The 27,148-nt window shown below is 43.1% G+C and overlaps 1 protein-coding gene across 11 annotated transcripts in view; it reads right to left on the reverse strand.

Moving 5' to 3' along the window:
- The window catches only part of ADD1 (adducin 1), a 582,264-nt gene that overhangs the window by 176,429 nt on the left and 378,687 nt on the right, over positions 1–27,148 (reverse strand). For 7 of the 11 annotated variants that reach the window (XM_086964171.1, XM_086964166.1, XM_086964170.1 and 4 more), the window contains exon 11: positions 1,922–2,266. In XM_086964171.1, coding sequence (XP_086820297.1) covers positions 1,922–2,266 — 345 coding nt within the window. The remainder of the gene's footprint in view (positions 1–1,921; positions 2,267–27,148) is intronic. The other 4 variants (XM_086964173.1, XM_086964167.1, XM_086964172.1 and 1 more) reach the window with 1 other exon arrangement.

The raw sequence follows: 27,148 nt of genomic DNA on the forward strand, positions 1-27,148 counted from the left end.
TGTTATATAATCAGAACTGATGTGAACAATCTAAAAATGAACACACTCAAATTATGATATTGTGTGTGTGTATATTTATTAAACTATATAGATGGAAACACAGATTATACTTGAAGCATCAATAAGAGTAGAAATGCTCATCTTTACCCTATACAGATTTAGGAAAACGTCAGGAATGAGTGCATTATAATTTTCTATATTTGATTTTTACTTATTTTTAACTATTTGTGGACTTACAAAATAAAGTATTTTTCTTGGAAATCTACAAATTGTAGACTTTCAAGCACAAAACACCACTAAACTTGCTCTTGTGGACTGTATGCATGTGTGCATTAAATTTGTTTTTCATTTTTTCAGCACAGAGAAAATATTTTCCACAAGGGGAAAACTACTGCGCATAAACCCCCTAAAACATGCAGCTCTTTCTTTCCTGTTCCTAATAATTAAGTGCGGCTGCTCCTGCCTTCTGGTTTGGAGTGTTAAATGCACTTAGGACCCACAACCTACCAATCAGACCTGCCCTAACTCTTAGCCAGAGTACTGCAGAACAATCCAGGTACAAGCTCAATGTTCACAAAACTAACTTAAATCTAGGGCGTAAAGTCCACAATCTCCCTTTACACCTGCAAATCACTTTCTTTCACATCATAGTTGTACTTTTGCATATTTAGGAATTAGGTGTTTTGTGTATTTACTTTCAAAGACTCGATGATGGGTATTAGCAGAACATTTGTAACCTTCATTTAAAAAAGGCAGCTATGCAGGCTTTGTAATTCATAGTAGTGTGTACTGTTCGTTCATAAGTTATGTCACTTACAATGAAATATTTGATCATTTGTAACCAGAAACCTTTTTGGCACTCACAAATACAGCATTACCACTCATACAAGGAAAACACGTCTTATCATATTAACCATGAAGTGATGCAATTTTGCTAAATTAACCCTCATTTTCACTCTAATTCTAGCAAGAGTACATCACTCTTGAAAAAGAAGCATCCAACAGGAAGATTTTTCCATTATTTTAAAACACTATACTGTCTGTATGCTAATTGTCTATGTGAATCAACTCCAATAAAGAATTGCAGTTACACTGATTTAGAGCAGTAAAAGAAACCATACACTTTTGTAGCCTTTGCACATTTCCACACGAGACCGTTTTCTATTGCCTTTGAGAACCTTTTCATCTTATGTAGCACATTGTTCTGGTAGCAAAAATAATATAGAAATTTCTTCTAAGTACCAGTTGCAGAATCTATTGGTTAGTGCCTGCTGATGGCCCGAGCTGCACTTTAGTCATGCCGCACCCAGCTGGTACTCGAGGAAGACTTCCTCATTTATGGCCATCTACTGGCATGCAACAGTTCATGCAAAAGGTAACTGGAGTGGAACATTTTTGAGGCTTTAGGAAACAAATATAGGAATGTACATAAAAGACGCACATTTAGGGAAGACACAAAGTACGGGAAGAAGAGGGCAAAGATCAAAGCATATATAATGAAAATAGTAAATTATATGTGCCAACTACACGCCCAAAAACTGCTTAAGAGAAAACTGAATTCCATGTTAATTTAACAGATAATATGCTGTAGGTTCTATATAAAATAATCCAATTTAATATTAAATGAATTTGATTAATAAATTTATCAGTCACACAGTGACACAGACCATTCAAGTAAAGTCACTACTTGAATTAAATTATACAAATGTTAATGAGGTATTCTCAAAAGCAGCTTAAAGAGAGATAAATTTAAGATTTGCATTATTAGTGAAAGATGTTATTAGGTCAAACTAAGCCATTTTGTTAGTAAGAACCATTCCACTTAAAGACAGAACAGTGTTATATTCCCAAAGCCTCCAAATGCCAGTCACCTCACATTGCTCTTTATCAACTAACTATGAACAGTAAGGTAGGCACAGACCAAGCAGTTGGTAATACAGCTTGGCACGCAGACACCGGACGAGAGAGACTGCAGCAAGGGTTTCACGTGATCGTGTGTAATGTTCGTCCACACCTTAGTCTTCGACTTGGGACTACCGCCGTTCTGCCCTTCTTCAGAAGTCTCATCGGCCCTGCCAGAGTTCAGCCACCTTGTCTTCTCTCGCTGCTGTTTCTGAAAACTGTGCCTGAGAGGGGAGCAAGTGCCTGAGTCGCCTTCGCTTCCAAAGGAGTAGCCAGTTACACTGGCAGGAATCTCAACGTCACTGTACTTTTTAGCTTTTTCTCTCAGAGCAGGACATCGATAGGGATAGCCAGTTCTGTAACCCTACAAGTAAATGTACAGAAAAGATAAAATTCAGTTTTTATTAATCATATATTAATTGCAAACGTTTGTAATTGTGTGGTGGTGTTGCTGCATGGTGTAATTATTTGCATAATTACATAATTAGTTGTGTAAAACAAATGCATATAGTATTAACATTAGTTTTAAAAATGGGGATAGATTATGCTCCTTTCCTTAGCCCAATAAGTAACTCAATTTGTATCGAAGTACAAAAACCTCATTGCACTAGCTCAAATTCAAGCACCTTCTACACATTCATAAAAGTATTCAGCAATACACATTCACTGTAACACAAAATCAGCATCTCTGCAAATCAGCTGATAAGGCAAGCAGTTGGCAATTATTTAGTGCTATATGCATGTTTGTAGACCAGCTGCGCATATAATTTACATGTATTCAAATAATATCTAATTTAAACACATTCACAGAGGGCATAATGTCTGTGTTAATACATTTATCTTAGATCAACCACCACAGGATAAGCTGTTTTAATATTGCACATCAGGATAAAATAAGCACAAAAAAATTCCCCCCGAGCACTTCAAAAAATCAGTGATTAAAGTACATATATTCTTATAACACAGAACTCGAAGTATAAGTGCTAAAGCAGTCCAAATATTTCTTTCTTCTTTTTTCAAAATAAAGTTGATATGGTAAAGTTTCAATAGTAGAACACCAGAGCTCAAATGTCCAGCTATATCTTTTTGGGTTGCAGCCATGATGAAGTCATTGATGCATGTAAATAGTGCCTGACGAAACACGTGTTGGCTGCAAAGAAAATTCTTTTGGAAGACAACCATTACATTTCTTCTGGATATACCTTTGAGCTGGACATTTGAGCTCTGGTGTTCTACAATTGGAACTTTACCATCTGAACTTTATTTTGAAAAAAGAAGAAAGAAATATTTGGACTGCTTTAGCACTTATACTTATAGTTCTGTGTTATAAGAATATATGTACTTTAATTATTGATTTTTTGAAGTGCTCGGGGGGAATTTCTTTGTGATTATCGCTGTACCCAGAATTCATTTTGGGTTCTGTGGGATAGAGTGGCAACCTATCCCTCTCCCTTAGAAGCACTCATTTATTATATTTATTTTCTAGTATTACTTTGCCTTTACAATTAGTTGTGCGCCCGAGCTCATATATGGTTACCATTATTCACAATAACAATAGGATAAAATAAGCATTGGCAAAGCCAATAGGTCTCACGTTTTGAACGTTATAAGCGTTTAGCTATGCAGCACATTATCCTGGGTGCTGTGGCGCCAGGGATTGAAGAGCTATACATTTACTACACACTGGGTCTGATTCAGAAATACATGCTTGCCTCAGGAAAAAAAATTTGGACACTTTCCTAGGTTTTTTAAAGCATAAACAGAAAGGCAAGTGCCCGGATGCAAGTCAAAAGCACTATAACATTCTGTGTACAACTGCATCACCAGAGTATTGAACAGCCTGAAGCATTAGCTCGAGGGTTTAAGTTATGTTTAATACAATAAGATGACAGATTTAACACACCTCCCGCTGTAAACTATGCACTGAATTTACAAAAGCCAAATTGTCTGAGCAGTGCATGGACCTTGCTATATGTGAGTTCAGGCTGTCTCCGAAGCACCAGACCAGTAGTGATCGGTTCATGGAAAACTCAGGAAGCAATTTCATCTTTTGAACTTTGCTTCACAGGCCCAAAGTCCCCTGGTATTCCAATTATACAAACAATCTTTAGCTTTGAACACTGATATATTAAACAAGCATTTGCAATGCAATAGGCCTAGCAGTTGTGAGGGTTTGAGCTATTGGCATTGTAAATGACAATGCCTTTTATTCATGTGTTTTTAAAACCTGCAAGAGGTGCTTAAGCACACAACTTCTACTTTTAGTCCTTGCTTATGAGAAGCAAGTCTGGCAGTAAGAGAGGAGCAGTTACTGCCAGCCTTGTTTCTCATAAGCAATTTCTATAAGTACAAAGTGCGTGTTTACGCTCCACTTGCAGGTTTTCAAAACATAAATAAAAAGCATTGTCATTTACAATGCCAATAGCTAAAACTCTTGCAAATACGAGACCTATTGCATTGCAAATGGTTGTTGCTAATTGGAATGTTTCTGGAGTTATTGGCCTGAGAGCGCATTTACTGGAATGATACGCATGAGATATATATATATATAGGTCTTTCAAGTTGTCTGTTAGACACGTATCAGTTTTTTGATATATTCATGTGTCAAAAAAAGGGGGGGGTGTTTTATGCTGCCCATTCACTTTGCTCTCCGCTTCTGCATGGCCACTGCATAGAATGTTGGCTGTGGGAGTGAATGAGAATGTTGGAGCAAGAGGAGAGCGTGTGCATGGAGGGGTGAGCATTTGACAGTTGGCAGAGGGAGCAGCGACAGCCAGCAGGGCTCTGTACATGAATCTTAAAATAAAATCTCGGGGACTCACAAGCGCTACTTCTTGACATTTGTATACCGGCGACATCTGTACACCAGCCCTTCTGCCTCGGTCTATAGTGGCTGTTCAAGGCCTCTTTCTTTATGGCCCTCTCCTGTGGCTTAGGCCTATAGCTTTGGGAAATGGACCTCTAAGCACAGATATAGCCTCAGCAGCGCGATCTAATGCTGTAGTCAGGCTTCTAAGATAACTGCTAATGAGGATTGGTGCATTCTTATCACAGATACCCCGAGTAAGAACCCCTCAGGTAGGCTTGCCTCCAACCTCACACAGTCGCTGCATGTAACCCTGCCCTCTTCTGCCAGTTAAGCCTAGAAGCTCCAGTGCTACCGTTGCTTAGACACTCGTCCAGTACGCCTTGGTTTGAACGATGCTACTAGATTGTTGATCCAGAAACCCATGTAAGGTACAGCGGCAAACCCACAGTAAAGCACAGAGCGCTTTCATAACATGTCCCTGTGAAATACTGTATATGGTAAATCCTGATCACTTACATTTTCTGCCAGGGTAGCCTCACTTTACAACCCTGAAGGGGGCGGGGAGAGCTCTACATGCGCAAAGTGAGTTTCATTGTGGTTCTGCGTTACAAGTCTTTATTTTCTCCATTGAGATAATAGTCAGTCGCATGGCTGCTTTGAGGGTCATTTTGGATTTGGGGTGACTAGGCAATGAATTACGGTAGCGCAACAGTAAATGAGCCTTCCGCAGCGGACCTCTGTCGGATGACTCATGGCACCTCTCGAGCGCGTGCGCTTTAGAAATGTTGAACAGGCATTGAAGTCGGCTTTCTGTTAAAGAACCCATTCAAAGCTTGAGGCTCTATAAAATGGAACATCATAACAGCCCAGCAGCCAGCGGAGAACAGATTATTCCACCTTATGAGGGGACTTGGACTTTGGGAGAGAACAGAGCTACAAAGATGAGGAAGTTGAAGTGCAAACTGTGAAGGTTTTTCGAAAATAAAAAAAATGACAGAAGAAGGCATAGTTAGATGTAACAAACACAGAGTCCTATACCCTTTAAAGTGAGCTTACCTGTCCCGCTCTATTCCTGTTCTCTCCTGAAAGAAACCCCTTTAGCGCAGCAGTGGGTGCCGCTCGGAGAAAGGGAAGGGGTAGCAGGAGGCATGCAGTCCGGGGGTAGACGCTGGGGCCAGGAAGGCCCGAACGTGAACGATGAGAGAAAACGAAGAGTACTGCAAGAAAAACAAGCGGTCTGCACTTTTCAAGCACTCATGCTTGTGGCGGCATCCACCTCGCAGGAGGTGGATGCCGCCACAAGCACGAATGCTTGAAAAGTGCAGACCAACTCCCAAAGGGCCCCCCTAGACCGGCGCATGCGTGCTGCGCTAGGCTCGACCTAATAAATGGTACGAAGCTACAGCAGCCTCAAGTGGTACCATGACGTTAACCCCAGGGAAGGAATTGTAAACAGGTTCAAGTCATAATCTGTGGAAAAGAGTCTGAATGTTACTTCTAAGCTTAGAACAGCTGTGAGATAACATGCTCTCCTAATCTTTATTTAGGGAAGTAATTAAAAATGTATGAAAATAAAATTGTATGAGGGTGACTGGAACCTTCAACGAATAAAGCACATACAATTTGTTGATCACTCATTTAATCCCTTAGGAGATCAAGCGAGTCTTATTGGACATTTGGGGTTGCATATAAAACAAGCCACAAGCTTTGAAGGACACCCTAACGCATGCTTGAAAATGTAGTATGTTTGCTTCCACTGAGTCAATAGGACAGCAGCAACAATCCCACTGGCATTTATATTGAATTAAAAAAGGTTTTCCTCAAGTAAACACAATTATACGTAAAGTGGCTAAACTGAAAGACCTGCTCATCTGTGCTGTTTTGTTAAATGACTGCGTTGGCTCAACGTCCTTTGATTCTGGGCAAATCACTTAATCTCCTGTGCCTAAAAAAACACAAATGTGTCCTTGAGTAATGTAACTGGTGCTCACGTAAAGCGCTCTAATATCATCGGGTTGAGTTAGTGCTATATAAAACTGAAGAAAAAAAATGGTAGCCCCGGTAAAAAAAGAATGGCACGCGTGCAGTCATAGAAGTATATTAGATGTGGTTCCTTCTGCAGGCGCTCTTCCAAACTTTCACAGAACTTGAACCCTGTTCATGGATGAAAAAGTGCAACCACGGTTATAATTAACAAGTGGCGCCTGTGCAGTTACAGAAGTCAGAGGGAGTTAAGCGGGACCTGTGCAGACAGTATCAATATGGAAGCGCAGTGACTGTACAGCCGCAGTGCTAGAAAGCGACACCCCAGTATAAAATGGTGTTCGAGCAGCCAAGTAGTAAGAGGCACCTAATCAGCTGCAGAAAAATCAAGGGGCGCCTGAGCCAAAGTAATAAGGACTAAGCAGCACCCGAGCAGTCTAGTTGCAGAAGTAGGACCAAGCGGCACGCAAGCAGCCTCAGTTAGAAGAAAACAAGCAGCAACTGTGCAGCCCCAGTTAGAAGACAAAAAGCGGCTGCTGTGCAGCTGCGGATGAAAGTGATGCTAGAGCAGCTATGGTAGGAGGCAGGCCCGGTTCTTGCGGGTGGGCCGGGCCCACCCAAACCTGAGCCTTGGCCCACCCAAACATGAGCCTTGGCCCTTGCAGTGAGGACATGAAGGACAATAGAAAATGGGCACTATAATTTAAAACGTTCCTCTGAACGTTGTTTTTCTTCCTATCCTGGGAGTTGCGTGATTGGGCTGGAGCTCTTTCTCACAGCCATTCCCATTCACCCAACTCCTTTTAGAAAGGTGGGCTGTGTTGTGCAGAAACAATAGAGGCATGGCAAAGGGGGCACATTCCTGCTGCGTGAATATTTACTTTTCTTGTTGAGCACTGGTGAAAAGAAGTTTGTTTATTCTGATTCACCTTTCCTGACCTCTGAAGCTGCTTATCAGATCAGGCTGCGACACAAAATTTGACTCACCGAGTAGGAAAGAGAATGTGTTACTATTTGTTCTTATTTTTAAAATCTGCAGCACATACTTTGTGTCTGCTGCATTTAAATCGTTTTTATCATTATCATGGCCAAGGGTGCAAGACAACAATAAAAATGTCCAGATAACTGGGGATTAATGATCCTGCTGGAAAGAAAGCTTTTGTCAGTTGGTAGTTGTGAAATGCAGGTAAATTGTATTTTATGTGGATAGCTCAGCGGGTTACTTACTTTGTCACAGAAATTCTTGTGGTACTTGCAGTTCAGAAGTTACAATCCTATCAAAGGACAGTGACCATGAACTGTCATCAAAGAGCTGCATACAAACATGAATGGTATTGTTAGAACTGCACTTTTTTGAGTTGCTATATAGTTAGAACTTCCCCAGTCTTTCATTATTTTAAATTTTCTAAAAAGAGTTTAGGCAGATAAACATTTTTATTAGTAAAGCAAACCCCCGAACCCTCTTAAAATATACTGCCACCAGTATAGATGACATGTGATTCCTTCACCTTGTAATCCTCATTGCTTATGTAACATTCCCTATAGACCAATTTACATACTTGTATGATTCATTGTCTCTGTATAATGTGTGGGTGATGTAAAGTACTGCGACAACCTACACTGATCTGAGTATCGTTATACAACAAATGAAATGCATATGAGAGAGTGGCTACGGAGAAATGAAGGGCACTGTTGGAGGGTGGTAGTCAGTGCTTTAAATGAGCTGGTACTCACTGGTACTAAGCACTGACACTTCTAAATTTTCTGCCTTTGAGTAGCGAAACGTTTTCTGGTCTCAAAGAGAGTACTGGTACTCATGGGGCAGCAAGCCAACTCAGTGCAATTCGGGATGTAAAGAAAGAAGCGGGACACAGCTGAGTAGTCGGTCCGTTTGCATGAAGCACTCAAGTGAAAATCTCCCTTTACAATCTGCTAATTGAGCAACATCCATATGTATTCAATCAGAGCAGGCAGGGTGTTTGTCGTCCCCCCCCCCCCACGAGTCACACTGTGATTATTGACAGTGTTGCTCAGGCTCTGTGGAGACATTTGCACTGTAGGTGTGTGAAAAGGGCCTGCTAAGAGGCACATCTCCTGACTCGGGAAACCTAAGAGTAGGCTTCCTGCTGATATACCAGAGTCGGATAGCACTTGAATGGAGCCAGATCGAGAAGAAAGGTGGTGATGATGAGGCTGTAGCACAGCAGAGGGGGGCGGGGATTCATGGTGTAGTAATGTGGACATCAGAATATGCATTTCTAAAACACATGAACTAAATACCCTGTCTGCATGCACAAGTGCTTCTATGTCCCTGTGCATGTTCTTGTATGAGTGTTGTCTGCAGTGTGCATATCTGCACTCCATCAAATTAAATTATGTGCCTCTGGCCCCATCCCTTAGCACTGCCTGTAACCCCACCCCCATAGCCCTGCCTCCCTGACACCACATACTAGTCCACATCTCAGGTGAGTACACTTCTTTTTTTCCATTCAAAGCACTGGTGGTAGTAATGGTATCTGCGGCGAAAGAGGTCATTGGTGGGGCGCCAAAAAAGACTAACACTAGCACTAAAGCTGGCCCTGTCATGGCCTTTTTTTAAAAATGTAATTAGCAGTCAGGTCATTAGGTCAACTGTGGAACATATTTTAAAGTGCATGCTAATTATATTTACTGCAATATTCAATGTTTTAAGTTTGAAGGTGATTTTACTAATATTTTTTACGGGAATAATGAAAGTGGAACTGGATGGTGGCTAATATGGTGCTGGAGACAAAGGTCAGCTGTGAGATAGGGTGCACAGGAGAGGGATGGCAGAAAAGTGGATTATCAGGCCTGGAAGTACTTGTGTTGAAGCTTCATTGCTCTTACTTTCAAATAACTCTCCACATGCTCTGTATACACACATAATTGATCCACTGTATCAAGGTGACTGTTTGCAAGTAGATATGATGTAATCTAGGGCTTGTAGGCTACCCAAATGCACCCTTGGCCCACCCAAATAAAAATTCCTGGAGTAAGGCCTGGTAGGAGACAATAGCTAACGGCATATGTAGCCACAAAAACAATAAACGTGGTGCCCAGAGCTGAATAAGCAAGCAGAGCATGTAGAGTCAAAATATGACAGCACATTTGCCCTACTAATAAACAAGCAGTGCTTACTGAAAGTTCTAATTCAATTGAAATTCACCACGCGACGCCAGAAGCCATGACAGGGAAACAAAAAGAAGACTAACTCTTTTCAGTAAAATAAGCTCCTGACAGAAAATAAATAGAACGTTCCTACCTTGGCAGAGGAATTTAACAGGAGGGCCCCTGTACCTCATAGAAATGAATGAGGTGCCCCTGCACAGCCCTTAGGAAGCGACAAGGGCACACAAAACAAGCAACGCATAATCAAAATTCAGTAGATTATAAACTACAGAACAAAGTTAACAAAATGGATGCTGCCACGGCAACCAATATGGCATGTTTATAAAATATACAAAAAAAGGAGATAAAATGGTTGCTGCCAAGGCAAACGTTGAGGCATGTTTTCTCGCTGTGCAGTCGAATGCATTTACAAGAAACACATATATACAATACAGTGGCAAACGTTATGCCTTATTTTTATGCTGTGCAGACTAAACACATTTAGAAGCATAGAAGCAGCACATATATAAAACACAGAGGGAAACGCTATGGCGTATTTTAGTGCCATGCTGCGAAACCTATTTACATATATATATATATATATATATATATATATATATATATAAATATAATACAGCCAATTATAAAATATCACCAAAGAAAACAAAATGAATGGTGCTGCCAACAAGGGCAGAAACAAACCAAAAAAGTAGTGTGCATAAACAGAGCAAAGTGAAAGGATACAAGTTATTGGCCCCTGCTCTGTGGGAGGGAGCAGGACACCAAAAGGAGGGACAAAAACACACATTATCCACATAGAAACAAGCTTTACAGGGATAAGCGAATAAACTAATGAAAAGCAATGGGTGGGTTGTAAGCACACGGATGCGGCATGCATCAAAGACTGTGCAAGCGCTGCCTACACGAGACCCAATTTATGGCAAATAATATATCTTAGAGTGATTTTTGGTAATAAGGTGTAGACCTTTGTGTTTGTTCTGGATCTGACCCAAAGTGCAACTCACTCTGACCTAGGTTATTGATTGAAAAAATACAAAGTTGAAGATACAGGAACCACCGTTTAGCCGTAAATCATATATGTAAAAACTCAGTGGACTCTAGGTTTTGAGATCAGTAAATTGATTTGAGGTTTGCCAAGACTATGTTCTGAAGTCTCCTACAACAACCGTCCATGCTAAGTTCTTTACACGTAGTTCAATTTCAAAGAGCCTTTATTCAATAGATGCTTAATCATATTTCAAAACCAGATGCAATGGTTAATTTTCTTAACCAATATCAGTTCTGAGTTGTCATATTCTTCCATCAGATTTATCAAACTACACTATGCAGCAAAATCACCAGCCTGAACAACCAGCAACCTAGAAAAAGAAAGCCTTGATATCTGTTCAGCATAAATGAGCAGCAAAAAAATCATCTCAACAGGACAGCTTCCTGAAGTCCTTTTCTGATTCTGTTCACTGAGGAACTTGATTTGCTGTGTCAAACATCATCAGCAAAATCTTAATACAATGAGACAAGAGGGTCATTCATCAGGCCAAGTTGATGGTAGGAGACCTAATGGTAAATAAAGAGAAGATATCACCAGCTTGGTCTTCAGCCATTTCTGGGAAATGGCATAGTTCGGACGATTTCAAACGGTGGGTAGTCAGCTTTTCACAAATGTTTGTGGCCAGATATAAGAAAGGCAGCTGCTGCACCAGTTTGGCAGATGATAAGAAAAGTCAAAAGGTTGGCAGAGACTGACCAGGGGAGATAGGCAAGCTGATTTCTATTAAAACAAGACCAGCCTGAAAAACAACACGGCCAGTAATCTGAAAGGCACTTAAGCAAACAAAAGACATTACAAGATGACTTACTTTAAATATGGTAGCCAAAGGAGTTTGATAATGTGTTTGGAAATGAGTAATGCGTCATCAATAGGAACGGACCTAGTTCAGTCGAGCTTCGACATCTCATATGAGCATCATTTTAGATTTAGGACTAGGTAGTACAAGCAGATGACAGGAAGAACCCAGAAGCAGGAGCTGGGTGAGTGACCTGGGGGACAAATCACAAAAATATGTTCTTCTGGCAAACTCCAAAAGAATAAGCAGACACAGGAAATTAGCTGAGGATTAACAAACAAAAACAAAACACAGCAAGGATGAGGTAGTCGGATGGATATTTACCAAAAGGTTCATAGGAAACAATGGGGGCATTTACAAACAGTAGACGTGGCTATTTGTGACTATTTGAATGTTTTTACTAGGGATCTTCACTGAAATAACACCGCGAATAATAGATGCCATCATCCAACTCAGTGGTATTTATTCTGCCAACTTGAAAAGGCTGAACTCTGGTGGGCATAGCTACAGTTTTAGCTAAGAGAGACGTCCCCACTGTTGTGAATCTTCACAGGCAACTAGTATGGCAGATTGGCGGAGGGCTATCGATCGATGTGCAAAGGTAGAAGAACAGATCTACATGGCTATATGATGCCCACACAAACATGGGAAAATATGGGGCAAATTGTGGGAATACTATAGAAATTTTAGCCATCTGCGACGCAACGTTAATTTGTATGGCGGGAAGCGGAATCACGCAAGCTGATAATGCCGGACAATTGCATGATGTTTGCTGCACTGATTTCTCCTCGGTTTCAGAAGCAATAAAGTTGATTTAGAAACGAAAAGGAAAAAGCCTAGTTTTGACACACATCATCACTCTAGAACTACAAAGGACACTTGTTTAGCTGTTCGAAATGTATACTTTCCACTGTCGGATTATTTAACAGTGAAAAGGACACTATATGTTTACATCCAGAAGTGTGTGGGCTCTGCAGTGTGAATCACTCTGTCGGTTATGTCATTCACTGTAACATTTGACACTTACAAAATACCTTACACCTTAAAGGAGACAGCCCTCTATTTAAGGAATTACAAACAGTGCTTCCACTTGGCATCTATATTATGTTTGTGTCCCGAATGGTGTATAAGAAGAGTTTTTGGGGAGACTCTGGACGCAGGCGGCAAGGCCATGCTTGTCATGCTAGACCTGTCGGCGGCCTTCGACACCGTCCCCCATGAGGCGCTTCTCGCCAGACTCTATGACATCGGTCTAAGGGGGACGGTGCTCAAATGGTTCACATCTTTTCTTGAGGGTCGCCGACAAACGGTCAGGGCTTCCCCGAGCTCCGCTGAGATGCCGCCTTTGGGAGTCGGAGTTCCACAGGGCTCTGTGTTGAGCCCGACTCTTTTTAACATCTTTATGACCCCACTGGCGGCACTTGTGGAGTCGTTTGGAGCCCAGATCGTGTCCTACGCGGATGACACTCAACTACTCTTCACGTGCAGGAAAGATCAGGCATTTAATGGAGAGAGCATCCGGGGTGCCTTGGGATGGTCTTTGACTGGTTCCAGCAGAACAGCCTCAAGGCCAACTCCAACAAATCGGAGGTTTTGCTTTTCGGCTGCACCTCGGACCCTGAATGGCGGGAGTGGTGGCCAACGGACGTGTCCCCCTGCTCAGTCATCCCTGGTGGCCAAAAACTTGGGAGTCAAGTTTGATAACAACCTCACGCTAAGATCTCACATTCTCGGTCTGACGGGCACCTGCTTTGGCATTTTGAAGATGCTCCGGAAGTTCTTACCTCTGCTTGCAGAAGAGCATAGAAGGATCACTGTTCAAGCCTTAATAGGCTCCAGATTGGACTATGCCAATGCCCTATATTTAGGACTCCCGGACTATTTGGTTCAGAGGCTGCAAGTGGTGCAGAACTCCGCGGCTCGCGCCATTTTTGGCCTTCATAGGCGAGCGAGAGCATCCGGGTTGGTGCAGTCGCTTCACTGGCTGCCCATCCGGAAGCGGATTATGTTTAAAACTCTGACTCTGGTGCATGAAGCACTCTACGGCTCGGGAGCAAGGTACCTGCAGCGAAGGCTTGCCTTCTATCACCCGGCCCGGTCACTTCGGTCGGAATCTTTGTTCACGGCCGTGATCCCTCGAGTGAGGAAGGCTCGCACTGGGGGTCGCTCCTTTAGTCTCAGGGCCCCCCAGTTGTGGAATTCTTTACCTCTGGCTCTACGTAGTACTCCCAATTTGTTCCTGTTTAGGAAGAGCCTTAAGACCTGGCTTTTTAACCTTTAGGGTGTCTTTCTTTTCTTATTTCTCTGTCTTATGTTGTTATGTTTTTTAACTGCTGAGCTGCCTAGATAAAGCGCCGGGACACTCTTTCTGAGCAGCCGTGCGCTATACAAATAAATATATAACATAACATAACATTTTTCGCATTTCATTGATTTACTCTGTAGTTGGACTTGTGTGTGTGTGTGGGGGGGTGCGTTGAGCGTAATGTTAGTTGCATTTTGGAATATAATTAGGAAGAAAGGTATCTGAAATGCCTGCTACCAGTGTGTGGACCCAAGTGCCAACAAAGTGGGCATCCAACTGCCAACAGAAGAACTCCATATTTCATGACATCTGTACTATGCTTCATAGCCTCATTGCTCCATCCCAATATCATCAGTGCAAACAAGGTTTATACTTTACAAGGACCCACATCCGATAATGACAATAGTTGCTACATATCATCATAAGCAATATATCCATGGTATTCACACACAGCGCCTCCGTGTTGGTCTTACATACCCCGCTCAGCATAGCTGAGTCATACTGCTGAAGCATCACAATGATCTCCTATGCAGAAGAGCCTTTATGTTGGTCGTAGCATATGAGGTCATCACAATGACCTCCTAGGCTGAAGCGCCTCTATGCTGGCCTTACATACGCCCGCTGAGCTTTGGCAAGTCATACTGCCAGAGCATCACATTGACCTCCTATGCAGAAGTATATAGTGACATACACAGAATACATTATCAAGACCGAATGCGAGCTGGAGAACAAGCCAGCAACCAGTTAGCTGACCTCAGGAGTGGGTGGATAGCTCCTCAGTGCCTGCTCATCTGTCCCCTCTCAGCTCCTGCAAGCTTTTCAGGCAGACCCTGGCGTGGAACACTACCTTTCCATACAGGCTGTTGACACTGGAGCAGAATAATGTAGCTTCCTTGAAGTTGCCTTTGTACAGACACAGCTAGAACTATACCCGGGAACAGCGCAGCCACACTCAAGGAGAACGCAGGGCGCTACACATTTACGGTCCCTTAGCTCTCTTGACACACACCCTCCAAATTGGAGCCATTGAACAGTTTTGGTACCAGGAGTGGAAGTTTGGTTACAGTCCACGAAAGGCGTAGTAAAAGAGGTTTGGTTGTGCTTTTTAAAAGTTGCATTATTTGACAGTTTTTGTTAAGCCGATTTTTGCTACATGGTCTGCGGAAGGTAGGCAGGGTCGGACTGGGACAGGCAGTAGGTCCGAGCACCAAAATAAACATGGCCCCATTAGTGAATTAGATAGCTAAAGAAGTGGTCCATATTAGCAAATTGGGGCATTTTTGAATTTCTAAAGACAGCCAGTTCTATAAGTGTTTGGCAAGATATGGAGGACTTCATGGATTTGTGTTTGCTGCAGGCAATGTTTGTGGTAATATCAGGGAAATCAACAGTAAAAACCATCCCAGCAGACCATAAAACAGGCCACTAACAATCAAAAAAACAGCCCACAAACTGGCCTGTGAGGCCAGACAATCGGACACTGCCTGATTGCCCTATAGGCGAGTTCCGCTCTAGGAGGTTTGCAGGGCTTTGTTTTACTTCCTGCATCAACAACGGGACCATCTGATTTGAGCCTTGAAAACAGCAACTGACACCCAATTGTTAATAGGCAAAATGAAAGGCACATGCATCTTTCTGCTACACTTTTGTTGCCTAACCCAACAACAGGTAAGCATGGCTTATCTTCACTTCCTGTTCAATAGGAGTTGTAAGGTGCACCCTTGTTTTCATTATTTTGTTAATTTCGTTTTTGTCCATACTTGTCTTAATGCATGCTCTTCGGTGTAATGCCCAGCCCAAATGGTACCAGAACTTGTTAAAAGATGGGTAAGAGGGGCAACATCTTGCCCCACACCGACTGCACAGCCTTTTATGTCCCGCCACTTTGGCAACCAATTCATATTATTCCTTCATTTTAAAGCAACGTTTAAACCATGTTATCCTATTTAGTATGTCTTTCATTACGTTCAGTTTTTGCTTTAATCCACACGCGGGATGTTATGCCATTTTCATCCCGCGTGTGGATTAAAGCAAAAACTGACCGTAATGAAAGACACACTAAATAGGATAACATGGTTTAAACGTTGCTTTAAAATGAAGGAATAATATGAATTGGTTGCCAAAGTGGCGGGATATAAAAGGCTGTGCAGTCGGTTTGGGGCAAGATGTTGACCCACTTACCCATGTTATCTTCACTTCCTGCCATCCCAGCAGAGCCAGCTGTTTCGAGCCTTTACAATGATGACCGCTGCTCAAGCAAGGCCAATGGACATGCCTCAGGTGTGCCTTAGGTGAGCATGAGGCGCGCCTATCCACGTCCTCCCTAGTAGGCCCTTCTCTCAGTCTAGTGCAGTACAGGAATCTACTGGTAAACCGCTTAAAAAAGAAAATCTTTTCCCATCTGATGCGATTTAGAGAAGTTACCTCTGCGCTGTCACCTCAACTGAAGCATGCCAAAATCAGTAAAGCAAGAATTACTGCTGAGCATTCAGATGCATGGTCGGCATTACAGAAATAAGCGCAGAATTTGCTAAAGAAAGAAAAATCCAGATTCTGTGAATTACAGAATCCTGATGGACGGCGGTCTGTCCCCTTCTAACGGACTATCCAGTCCAATCAAACCTCCGATTTCTCTACGGGAAATCTTTGCGTTCCATTTAAAAAAAAATTACGTAGAGAGTTAGTTAACACCCAAGCCCTTGAGGATTATTTCAGTTCAGCTCAGCTACCCACGGTTACTGACGACGAGTGTAAAGTTCTGGATGAACCGATTACATCTACAGAACTAAGGGAAATTATAAAAGCAATGGCTAGCGCGAAGGCAAGTGGCAATGATGGAATACTGATCAAAGTCTATGAGTTGTTTATAGATGAACTTTCTCCCTTGTTAGTATCCCTGTATATTCAGATTATGGATGGGTTGCCTGTCTCTAACAGATTTAAGGAATCAGTTGTGATCACTATCTTGAAGAAGGATAAGGATCCTAAGGATCCAAGCTCCTATCGCCCATTTAGTATATTAAATGTGGACTACAAGCTTTTAATGAAAATGTGGGCGAATTGGATCTCAAGATGTGCGCAACAGGTGATACATGCAGACCAAACAGGGTTTTTGCCTGGCAGATCAATGGCTGCAAATACTTTTTTCTTGATTCAAGCTCTCGACTATTTTTCAGTCAGGAAGGATAGAGCTGCTATTTTAAAGATGAATGCAGAAAAGGCATTCGATCTGGTTGTTTGGCAGGCCCTTTTTTATTTTTCTCCTCCACGAGTTTGGCTTTACATCCCGCCTGAAAGAGATGTTAAGAGGCATTTATAAGGGGGCAACAGCGAAAATAATCATAAACGCAGAGCAGGCGGGTGAAGTAGTGATAAGACTGGGTACTAGGCAGGGCTGCCCCCTTCTATTTTCTCCTTTTATTGAGCCGCTGGCAATAAAGATCGGCTCTAACATATCAATTCTGGCTCCCCTACCAGGAATGGCAAAAATTAAGCTGTTTGCCAACGATTTGATTTTATACCCTAACCCAGAGAAAGCAAACATCTTGATGGCGCTCGGGGAAATTCAAGCATTCACAGCGTATAAGGTTAACCCGTCCAAAACAGTCCAAAACAGAGCTTCTCCTATTTACTTCGCTAGAGGCTGATCTTCCTGAAGGGCTAAAATTCCGGCCACTAAGAACTATTAGATACCTGGGCCTATACGTTACAGCTGACTTCTCTCAACTGTTTCATTTAAACTATGTAAAAACACTTAATACAATTAAACTTTTAGAAAGATGGTCGCTTCTACCTTAGTCAATAGTAGGTCAAATAGTAAAAATGGCGACACGTCCCTTGCTGATTTTCCGTTTTTTAAATCTTCCTTTAAAAATACCAATCTCATATTTTAATGAAGTGGACAAAGCTATCCGGAAGTTTGTATGGGCAAAAAAAAAAAGCCTCGGATCAAGCTAACTATTCTTCAACTAGAAATGGAGCGGGGGACTTGAATTGCCTCACTTATCTACTCAGTATCAAGCTGCGTTAATTTATTAACTCAGTTAGCTGTCCCTGTTTCAAAATTTGATAACTTTTTATTAAGCCTTATGCTACTAGAGTAATGATCCGATTTGGTCGGTATTCAGGCCTTGGCATTAACTGGCATAAGTCGGTCATTTTCCCCTTGACTTCCAGCACCAAGCCATGGGAGTGTGAATTCCCCCAGGAATTGTGCACGGACTCCGTAAAATACTTAGGCATTCATATCCACTTAGACACAGCTTTAATCATACGCCTCAATTACGGGCAAGCAATCAGCTCCCTTGAAACGCAAATAGAGTGCTGGCTGAGGTTGCCATTGTCCACTGCGGGTAGAGTTGCAATTCTTAAGATGGTGGTCCCACCCAAGTTTTTATATCTTTTTAACAATATCCGGATACCCCTTCGCAACCGTTTTTTTCTGACACGAAGATCCCCCCTTAATAGCCTAGTATGGGGGGTAAAAATGCTTGCGTTCAGTGGCAGGCACTTACACTCCCCTACAAGAGCGGGGGTTACGGAATCCCAGATCTCCACTTATATTATCTTGTAGCCCAATGCAGCTACACCTATGCTTGGTACCACCCTGATGCTAGGATTCCTTTTCTTCGTCCGGAATCTGACTTTGTCTTGCCTGAGACACTATCTACGGTGCTTCCCAAGGTCGTTCCCAGGGACATTCAAACTGTGTCCACCACCAGCTGGGCTTGGGAGAAGCGGAGGAGAGTTACCGGCACTGCCACATTATATTCCACCCTACTACCGCTTCCCAATGTCCGGTGGCTCCCATTAACAGGGGAGAAAGTGGTGCAGCGTACATTAACTAAATTTGAGATTACAAAACTGGGAAATTTATACCCTGACGGCCATGCCTTCTTGGTGCAGGATGTTGACTGCTTCCTTGAGGCCACGTTTATGGACAGCTTCGTACTGAATGAGGTGCGTTCAGCTCTGCGTGCCTGGTATCCTGATCGAGCCCGAATGGTTTGTCCCTTTGTCTCTGATCATAAACAGCAAACAAGGAATTCCCCTCATCTCTAAACTATATAGAGCCAGTTCAGAGATCATCCCGGTGAACGATGACAAGATTCGTAGCGACTGGGAGGGCGACCTTGGCCGCCCCATCATGGATGATCAATGGACTGCATACTGCGCGGTCATGAAGGATGTCTCCCTCAACAGCAGACACAAGCTACTACATTTTAATTTCTTGCGCAGAACACACATTACCCCGGCCAAGTCCCATAAACTGGACCAATCTCTGCCCCATACTCGCCTAATACTGTGCGCCACAGACATCATACATGCACGGCAACCACCAGGGGCAGTTACCCTGAACGTCCGCCGGCTATATTGGATACAAAAATCTGTTTATTGATTAAAATTCTTCTGCACATGCAGCAGTGCGTGGGAAGCCACGAGAGGAGCCCAGACAGTCCCATTCAGCTTGGTAAATACAGCTGGTAACATGGCAAAGACCAACGCATACCACATGAAGAGCTTCTTTCCACAAGTCAAGGGTACACACGGGTAGACGGATGCTTGCACTCTATGGCATGTATGGGGGGATACCCCTGAGACAAGGGTCGGAGTGTGTCACACCGATACTTCGGGGGTCTCTCTGTGCTGAGGGTCTCGGGACGGGGGGTCTCTCTGTGCTGGGGGTCTCGGGACGGGGTCTCTCTGTGCTGGGGGTCTCGGGACGGGGTCCCTCTGTGCTGGGGTCTCGGGACGGGGTCTCTCTGTGCTGGGGGTCTCGGGACAGGTCTCTCTGAGCTAGGGGTCTCTCTGTGTTTGGGGTCTCTCTGTGCTAGGGGTCTCTCTGTGCTAAGTGGGTCTCGGGACGAGGTCTCGAGACGGGGTCTCTCTGTGCTGGGGGTCTCGGGACGGGGGGGGGATTCTCTGTGCTGGGGGTCTTGGGACGAGGGGGTCTCTCTGTGCTGGGGTTCTCGGGACGGGGTCCCTCTGTGCTGGGGGTCTCGGGACGGGGTCTCTCTGTGCTAGGGGGGTCTCGGGACCGGGTCTCTCTGTGCTGGGGGTCTCTCTGTGCTGGGGGTCTCTCCATGCTAGGGGTCTCTCAGTGCTAAGGGGTCTCGGGACGGGGTCTCTCTGTGCTGGGGTCTCGGGACGGGGGGGGTCTCTGTGCTGGGGGTCTCGGGACGGGGCGGTCTCTCTGTGCTGGGGGTCTCGGGACGGGGTCTCTGTGCTAGGGGTCTCTCTGTGCTAGGGGTCTCTCTGTGCTAAGGGGGTCTCTCTGTGCTAAGGGGGTCTCTCTGTGCTAAGGGGGTCTCTCTGTGCTAAGGGGGTCTCGGGACGGGGTCTCTCTGTGCTGGCTGTCTCTGTGCTGGCTGTCTCTCTGGGCTGGCTGTCTCTCTGGGCTGGCGGGGTCTCGGGACAGGGTCTCTCTGTGCTGGCTGTCTCTCTGTGCTAGCGGGGTCTCGGGACGGGGTCTCTCTGTGCTGGCTGTCTCTCTGTGCTAGCGGGGTCTCGGGACGGAGTCTCTCTGTGCTGGCTCTCTGTGCTAGCGGGGTCTCGGGACGGGGTCTCTCTGTGCTGGCTGTCTCTCTGTGCTAGCGGGGTCTCGGGACGGGGTCTCTCTGTGCTGACGGGGTCTCGGGACGGGGTCTCGGGACGGGGTCTCGGGACGGGGTCTCACCTGCCCGTCTGGGTGACGATCATCTCGTTGGTGCACTGCTGGAAGTCCTCCTACAGCTCCTTCTCCTGGAGGCTGACGCTCATCTCCCGCTCCTGGGGGGCGCCGGGATCGGAGGCCTTCATCTCCCCCTTGGCCGCGCTGAACACATGTTCCAGGCCCTCTGGGGCCCCCATTGGGATGCTCATTCTCCCGGCTCGGCTGGGACTCCTCTGTGCGGTAGTAGCTTCGCAGTGAAATGGATCAAAAAAAAAAAAAAACAAGTGCTCGCCAGCCTTTTGTCTCTACGCCCCGTCCTTTTCAGACTGGGCAACCCGACTTCCTGCTGGGGTAAAAGATTCCTTATCTTCTTTATGTGGCCATCTGGACCCATAAAGAAGATTAAGAAAACTTTTACTTCATCAGTAAGTCAAGAAACCCAATCTGAAAAGGACGGGGTTTAGAGAGAAAGAAGAACGTCACTAGGACCTCTTCTCCAATGGCTGGCCACCGTTTAGGAGTCCAGCCAATGGAGAAGAGGGGCGGGGCTTAACCTCACTAGTGATGTTCTCTCTATCTCATTAAATCTTGCCAGCGAGACTGCGCATGTCTGGGTAGCCATCAAAGGCTGAGACCTAAATACTAGACCAGAATGGAGGGCTGAGTTTTTTGCAAAGATGTTCCAAATGATCTTGGAAACGGGAATAATACCTGAAAGCTGGAAGGGTGCAATTATAAGAACTATACATAAGAAGGGCGATCACAACACACCGAAGAACTATAGGTTAATAAACCTCCTAGATACAGGGGGAAAAAGTCTTCGCAAAAGCCATACTGGGTTTACTAAAAGATTGTGCGGAGGAAAATCTGATTATACCCCCGGAACAGGGGGGGTTTAAAGCAGGCCATTCTACAATTGACCATTGCTTTGCTCTCTGGGCCATAGCATGAAAGTCGACGGAAATGCAGGGAAGCTTATTTTGTTGTTGTTTTGTAGACTTCCACGCAGCTTTGGATCTGGTGGACCGGGAGCTGTTGTGGGAGGCCTTAACTAGTTATGGTATTCCTAAAGATTTGTTAAGTCTGATTCAAATGCTTCATACTAAGAACTGGGCCCAGATAATTTTAGATATAGATGGGAGTTTATCTGGGAGAATTGAGATTGGAAATGGGCTGCGGTAGGGATGTGTATTGGCCCCTCTGCTGTTTTCCATGTTCTTAGCAGATTTGCCGTGGACCCTGGGGAACGTAAATAGGGCAAGCCCGAAACTAGATGGTAAGCATATTACATGTTTGCTCTATGCTGATGATCTGGTGATCATCGATCAGACTGAAGTTGGCTTGCAAAGAAAATTGAATAGATTTAAAGATTATTGTTCCAAGAAAGAACTTGTGATAAAGATGGACAAGACCAAAACCTTGAGCTTTGGCCAGAGGAAAGCCGGTTTCACATGGTGGCTGGGGACAGAGAAAGTGGAATCGGTTACTGAATATGGAAACCTGGGGTTATGGTTCGAAAAAAGTATGAAATGGAACACCCACCTACAGGCGACAAAATTAAGAACCTCAGCATCGATTAGCGGCCTGAAATTGTTTAACAAAGCCTATGTCAGATAGACTAGTGCTAAAAGCGTATTCAGCTATGGTACCCCCGCAATTTCTGTATGGCGCTTATACTTTAGAGGTAAAGAGAGCTGGGGTGTTGAGGAAGGCAAAAACCTAAAAAATCTATTTTCACTTCCTATATCCGCAATGGTCCAGGCTGTAAGACTGGAACTAGGACTGACCTCATGGGGCATTCTAGCCGGTATGGCCCTACTTCGTTTCTGGCAACGCCTAGGAGTGGGCGAGAACACCAAAATATCACAATGGTGTAAAAACGAAATACAGAATAGCGAATTAAAACGGGCAAGAGAGACCAGGGCGATTATGATGAAGCTATGTCGTTTGATGGAGGTTAATTCGTGCTCCACGACCCTTATGATTAATATTGATTAGAAAGTACTTAGGATGTTGGGGAAGGAAATATCCCTTGCACCAAAATTATCTAGCAAAGAAACCCTCAGTGCACTTTATGACTGATGCATGGAAGAATGACCAATGCTTTCCCCTACATTGATAGGCTACCGGATTGCCTTTTAAGAAGTGAAGTATTTAGGGTTAGAATCGAGGTGAACCCGTGTTAAATAATGTGGTAAAATGTATGATGATTGATAAGACGGGAAGATGCACTTTTACTTTGGGCACCTCATGTGACTTGCTACATATTTTAATAGATTGTCAGAAGTTCTTTGAGTTACGAATTATGTTTCTAAAACCAATATTTAAGAAATATGAGATTAGAACTAGGGGCCAGGCTGTAACCTTGATAACTGAAATGACCCAGTTAGACATTGCCGTTGCTATTGGGAAATTTATGCAAAGCGTGAAGGCACTTTTTTTTATTTTTTTAAATGAGTTTTTAGCTAATTGTCTAATCCTAAATTGGGCATGGAGGGTTTTATAACTGGATATGTTTTAAGATGTGTGTTAGCGCGTTTAACGAAGTGTACTTTTAGATGTATTTTTAAACTATATATGTATTGTTTGGGGACCAAAGGTCCAAATAAACGTGAATTGAATTGAATTGAATTAATTTAAATGTTTTTACATTTGCAGTGTTCAAGACCCTGCTTCAAAATAGCTATTTACAAGGTTGCTTGGTTTAAAAGCGAATATAGCAGCATAGAGCAGAGCTTTTGAAAGGCACAGTAATTCTTCAAGCACAATTATATTTTGAAGGACTGCACAAATATGGGGTGTCTTCTCTTAGACGAGTCAGCTGGCCTGTTGCCAGCCTCAAGTGAGTTCCCTGGCTGTATTCCGGCATATCATTGAATTGAAGCACGACCAGCAGGACATTCATTTAAGGGAACCATATGCTCCATCCTTTGCCTGGAGTAGTGCTGCAACATGGTTCAGAACGATGAATAACATAGTTATAAGTCTATGGAAAGTGTGATTATGTTACAACTTTCAGCTGTTAAGATGTAGCACAGCTGGGAACATTTGTCCATTTGGCTTACAATATCTGCTTACACAGGAACAGTTAAGGGAGCCACTGGATTATGGTCTGCGATTTGAAGGAAAATAAGCGTGCCCTAGCCTCCTACTGGGAGAAGCTGTGCATAGAGGACATCTCATAAAAACAGTTCATTCTAAGTTTCATCTTTTTGCATGCTTTAGCTGTGAGCTCTGCTTGTGGCCCTTTGTTCCATCTGTGGACTGTGAAAGCAGACAAAAATACAGGTTTCAAATCTCCCCTTGCCCTACTTGAATCACTGCATGTCATTGTAGCAGGCGCTACCTTATCTGGAAAAAATGTAACTGTTGAAAGAAACCACTAAACACCATCATGAGGCCCAAAAATAAAATCCATTTTTTAGGGCAGCCACTGCATATGACAAATGCTCAAGTTGCTCCATGGCCCCTCTGAGATGTAGAATGGAGTTAGCTAGGAAAATTGTAGAGTTCCCTCACACTAATTCCCCACCTCACACTATAGCATTTAGTGCTACATAAACGCACAAAGCAGCTGCATTCTCTTCACAACAGCTAAAACAACAAGGTGATGGATGGAATGCTTGTATTAATCTCAGCCACTGGCAATAGCTCGGGCCACATTGCAATCAATCATTTTTCAACACCATGCCACCTCAGTTGGGACCCACCAAGCCATATGCAAATCAGTCTTGGCCCTGCAAGTTATGGGAACATTCCAGCCCAAACTGCCAGGCCAGGTCCAACCTGAAAGAGAACAAAAGAAACCTAGGACCGGTTTTACCCTAGTTAGGACTCTTCAGTCAGATATAGCTTAGTTCAAGTGGCACAGTGATCCCGTAACACATGTCTGGGCATACCTCTTTCACTTAGAGTGACATACTAAAGTATACAAAAGGTGATGGATGGAATGCTTGAATTAAACTCAGCCACTGGTAACTCTAGTTCTCTTGGGGTCAGGAGTTAATCAGAATATAATTGAAGATAACTGCACAGTGCTCGCATTAGGGGGAGAAAATTGTATAGGTGTGGTGAAGCAGAAAGCTGAACTTCTGACAGCACTGCATCAAGGCTGGTAGATGTACTTTACTGTGGTGAAAGGAAAGAACATGTGTAATAGAATTAAGTGCCACAGAGGCATCTGGAAGACTGTTCATTTTGTTCGTAGTTACCTGGTATGAAAACGGAGACAATAATGCCCTCACCAAAAGGAATGAATTTTTTGATTAGAAATGATTAGCCAAACATGTATTAATACAATATATCCAGGTCCACGGTACCATAGACGGTACTGGCATGGCAAAAGACCAATCTCCGAAGCTACAATGCTCTCAAGTTACCTTTGGCCTCACTATTTGAAAATTTCCCACTGAGACTGCTCGTAATTACTAAAAGAAGCATGTTTGATGTTTCCGAGCACACACTGGAAGCATTTTCAAACAATATATTACCTTCTGAATACAAGTATTAGAAATAGGCAATGGGTAGAACACTGACAATTCCATCAAGTACAAAGCTAAAAGTAAATGTCAAGTATGTGGCAATAGACGTCCTGGATGTAAAACACAATATAGGCCACAGTGCCAGAATGGTATGTAAAAACAGTTTTAGTCTGTTGAGACTGGGGGCAGGCTCTAGCTTTTATTGCTATGCCGAAGTATCGGGAGCTCGCCATGGCACAAACTGTACATTACGAGTCAAGGAGTTCAAATATTTAGGAGCATTTAAGAGAAAAAACAAAACTTGACGGTGGGTTGGCAGAGGCTCAACATACAGACTTATCAACAAAGATAAATAGGGAGGTGCCTGTTCACTGAGACTTGCACACAATACAGTGAGAAAACAAAATTAAGGGTGTTAGTGGAGCAAAAGCAGACAAGACAGATAGGAAGACGAATAATATGAGTATACAGCAAATGTTACAAGAGGAAGCAAATAGGAGAATTATGAGAATAAACACTGTGGGGATGGAAAGAGAGTAAGGTGGGAGACTAAGTATAACATCAACAACATAGCAGTAAATCCAAAACAGCAAAAATTAGAGTTTTAGCAGCTGAAAATAAAGCTAAGGGTGTGGTATTACTCATGTGAACTGAATTGGAGAAAGAATGTGAGAGGAAACCAAAGAGTTGTTCAAATAGGTTCCCAAGAAAACAGGCTGTGAATGTACAATGGAGTGCAGGAGGAGGAAAACAAACAGATTTTGAAGATAGGTAGACATAGTGATTTGGAATGGAACAGAAAATGTATTTCAGATTCAGAAAGTTTTAAATGTAGATAATTTACGAATTGCAGGAGCATACAGTAGTGAAGGACAGTGACCTGATCTGATCACCGATAAGAAAATAGTGAGAGGATTAGCATTTCGGAGTATCATTGCAGCAAGACAGGCCAATGTATGAGTTAACTAGATAGATAGATAAAATAACGGGATCCAACCTTGAGCCTTGTTAAAATAGAAAGAAATGCATTATTCAAGAAACCAGAGGGCTACAAGAAAAATCATGACAACAATGAAGTGCAATGGAGAATTAGTAAAAGAAAGAAGCTGTTTCAGTAATAGCTTTCTATAGCAGTTTGAACAGAGGACATAAGCTAACTGACATCCAGATAACTAGAGAGTTCAGAGTGCAGGAGAAGCAAGGTTAGATAGGATGTAACAAGAAAGGTGAATATGGGTCCTGGGTGGGTTTTCTGAAGAAAATAAGAGTAGTATATTTAAATGAAGTAAGAAATATACTGATGACTGAAACAAGTTAAATAAGATTAGTTAAAGGAGAAACAAAAGAAGGTTAAAGGAAGGGAATTAAAAGGAGCTGGAATGGGATCTCAAGTAAGAAGCGGTCACCTATGCGGTCTTTGCTCTTGTGGAATAAAAATAATGGTAGGTCCACTATCAGTAATTAACAAGGCATCAGAAGAGCTCAAATTCTTAGTTATTTTAAGTAACTGAAAGAAGAGTTGCTTACCCGTAAGCGTATAGCCGGAATAAACAGAAAAACCAAGAAAAAAAATGTAAAAGATATTTTTACATAAAATTTGAGAGCTTAAGAAACATCCAGCGTCTTCGCTGGGCACGAGATCTTGGTTTTAGAACAGTTAATGCTTACTGACTAAGATGAAATTAAGTTGGAAGTGTAGGAATGAAGGAAGGGGTCAGTCTTCACAACTACTTGATTTTTCAAACAAACTAAGGTTATTTCTGATTAAAAGATCTGATTTTTGCCATCTATTTTAGATGAGTGGAAACTAATAAGCTCTTCTCAGGTCAGGAGGCCAAAGTTACAAGAAGTAGGGACTAAGTTGCCTTGAATGGACCATGTCAAGGGCAGATAAAATAAACCATCAAAATGGTTCAAGCCTTAGTTTTTGAAATAGAAAATCTCTCACAATTTTCGTAGGGGATTTTAATAGGGAGATGAGCATATTTCCATTTTCTTTGTGATTAAAGCAGGAAATAAGAG

The sequence above is a fragment of the Lissotriton vulgaris genome, chromosome 3_2, assembly GCF_964263255.1.
Source record: "Lissotriton vulgaris chromosome 3_2, aLisVul1.2, whole genome shotgun sequence".
Classification (NCBI taxonomy): domain Eukaryota; kingdom Metazoa; phylum Chordata; class Amphibia; order Caudata; family Salamandridae; genus Lissotriton; species Lissotriton vulgaris.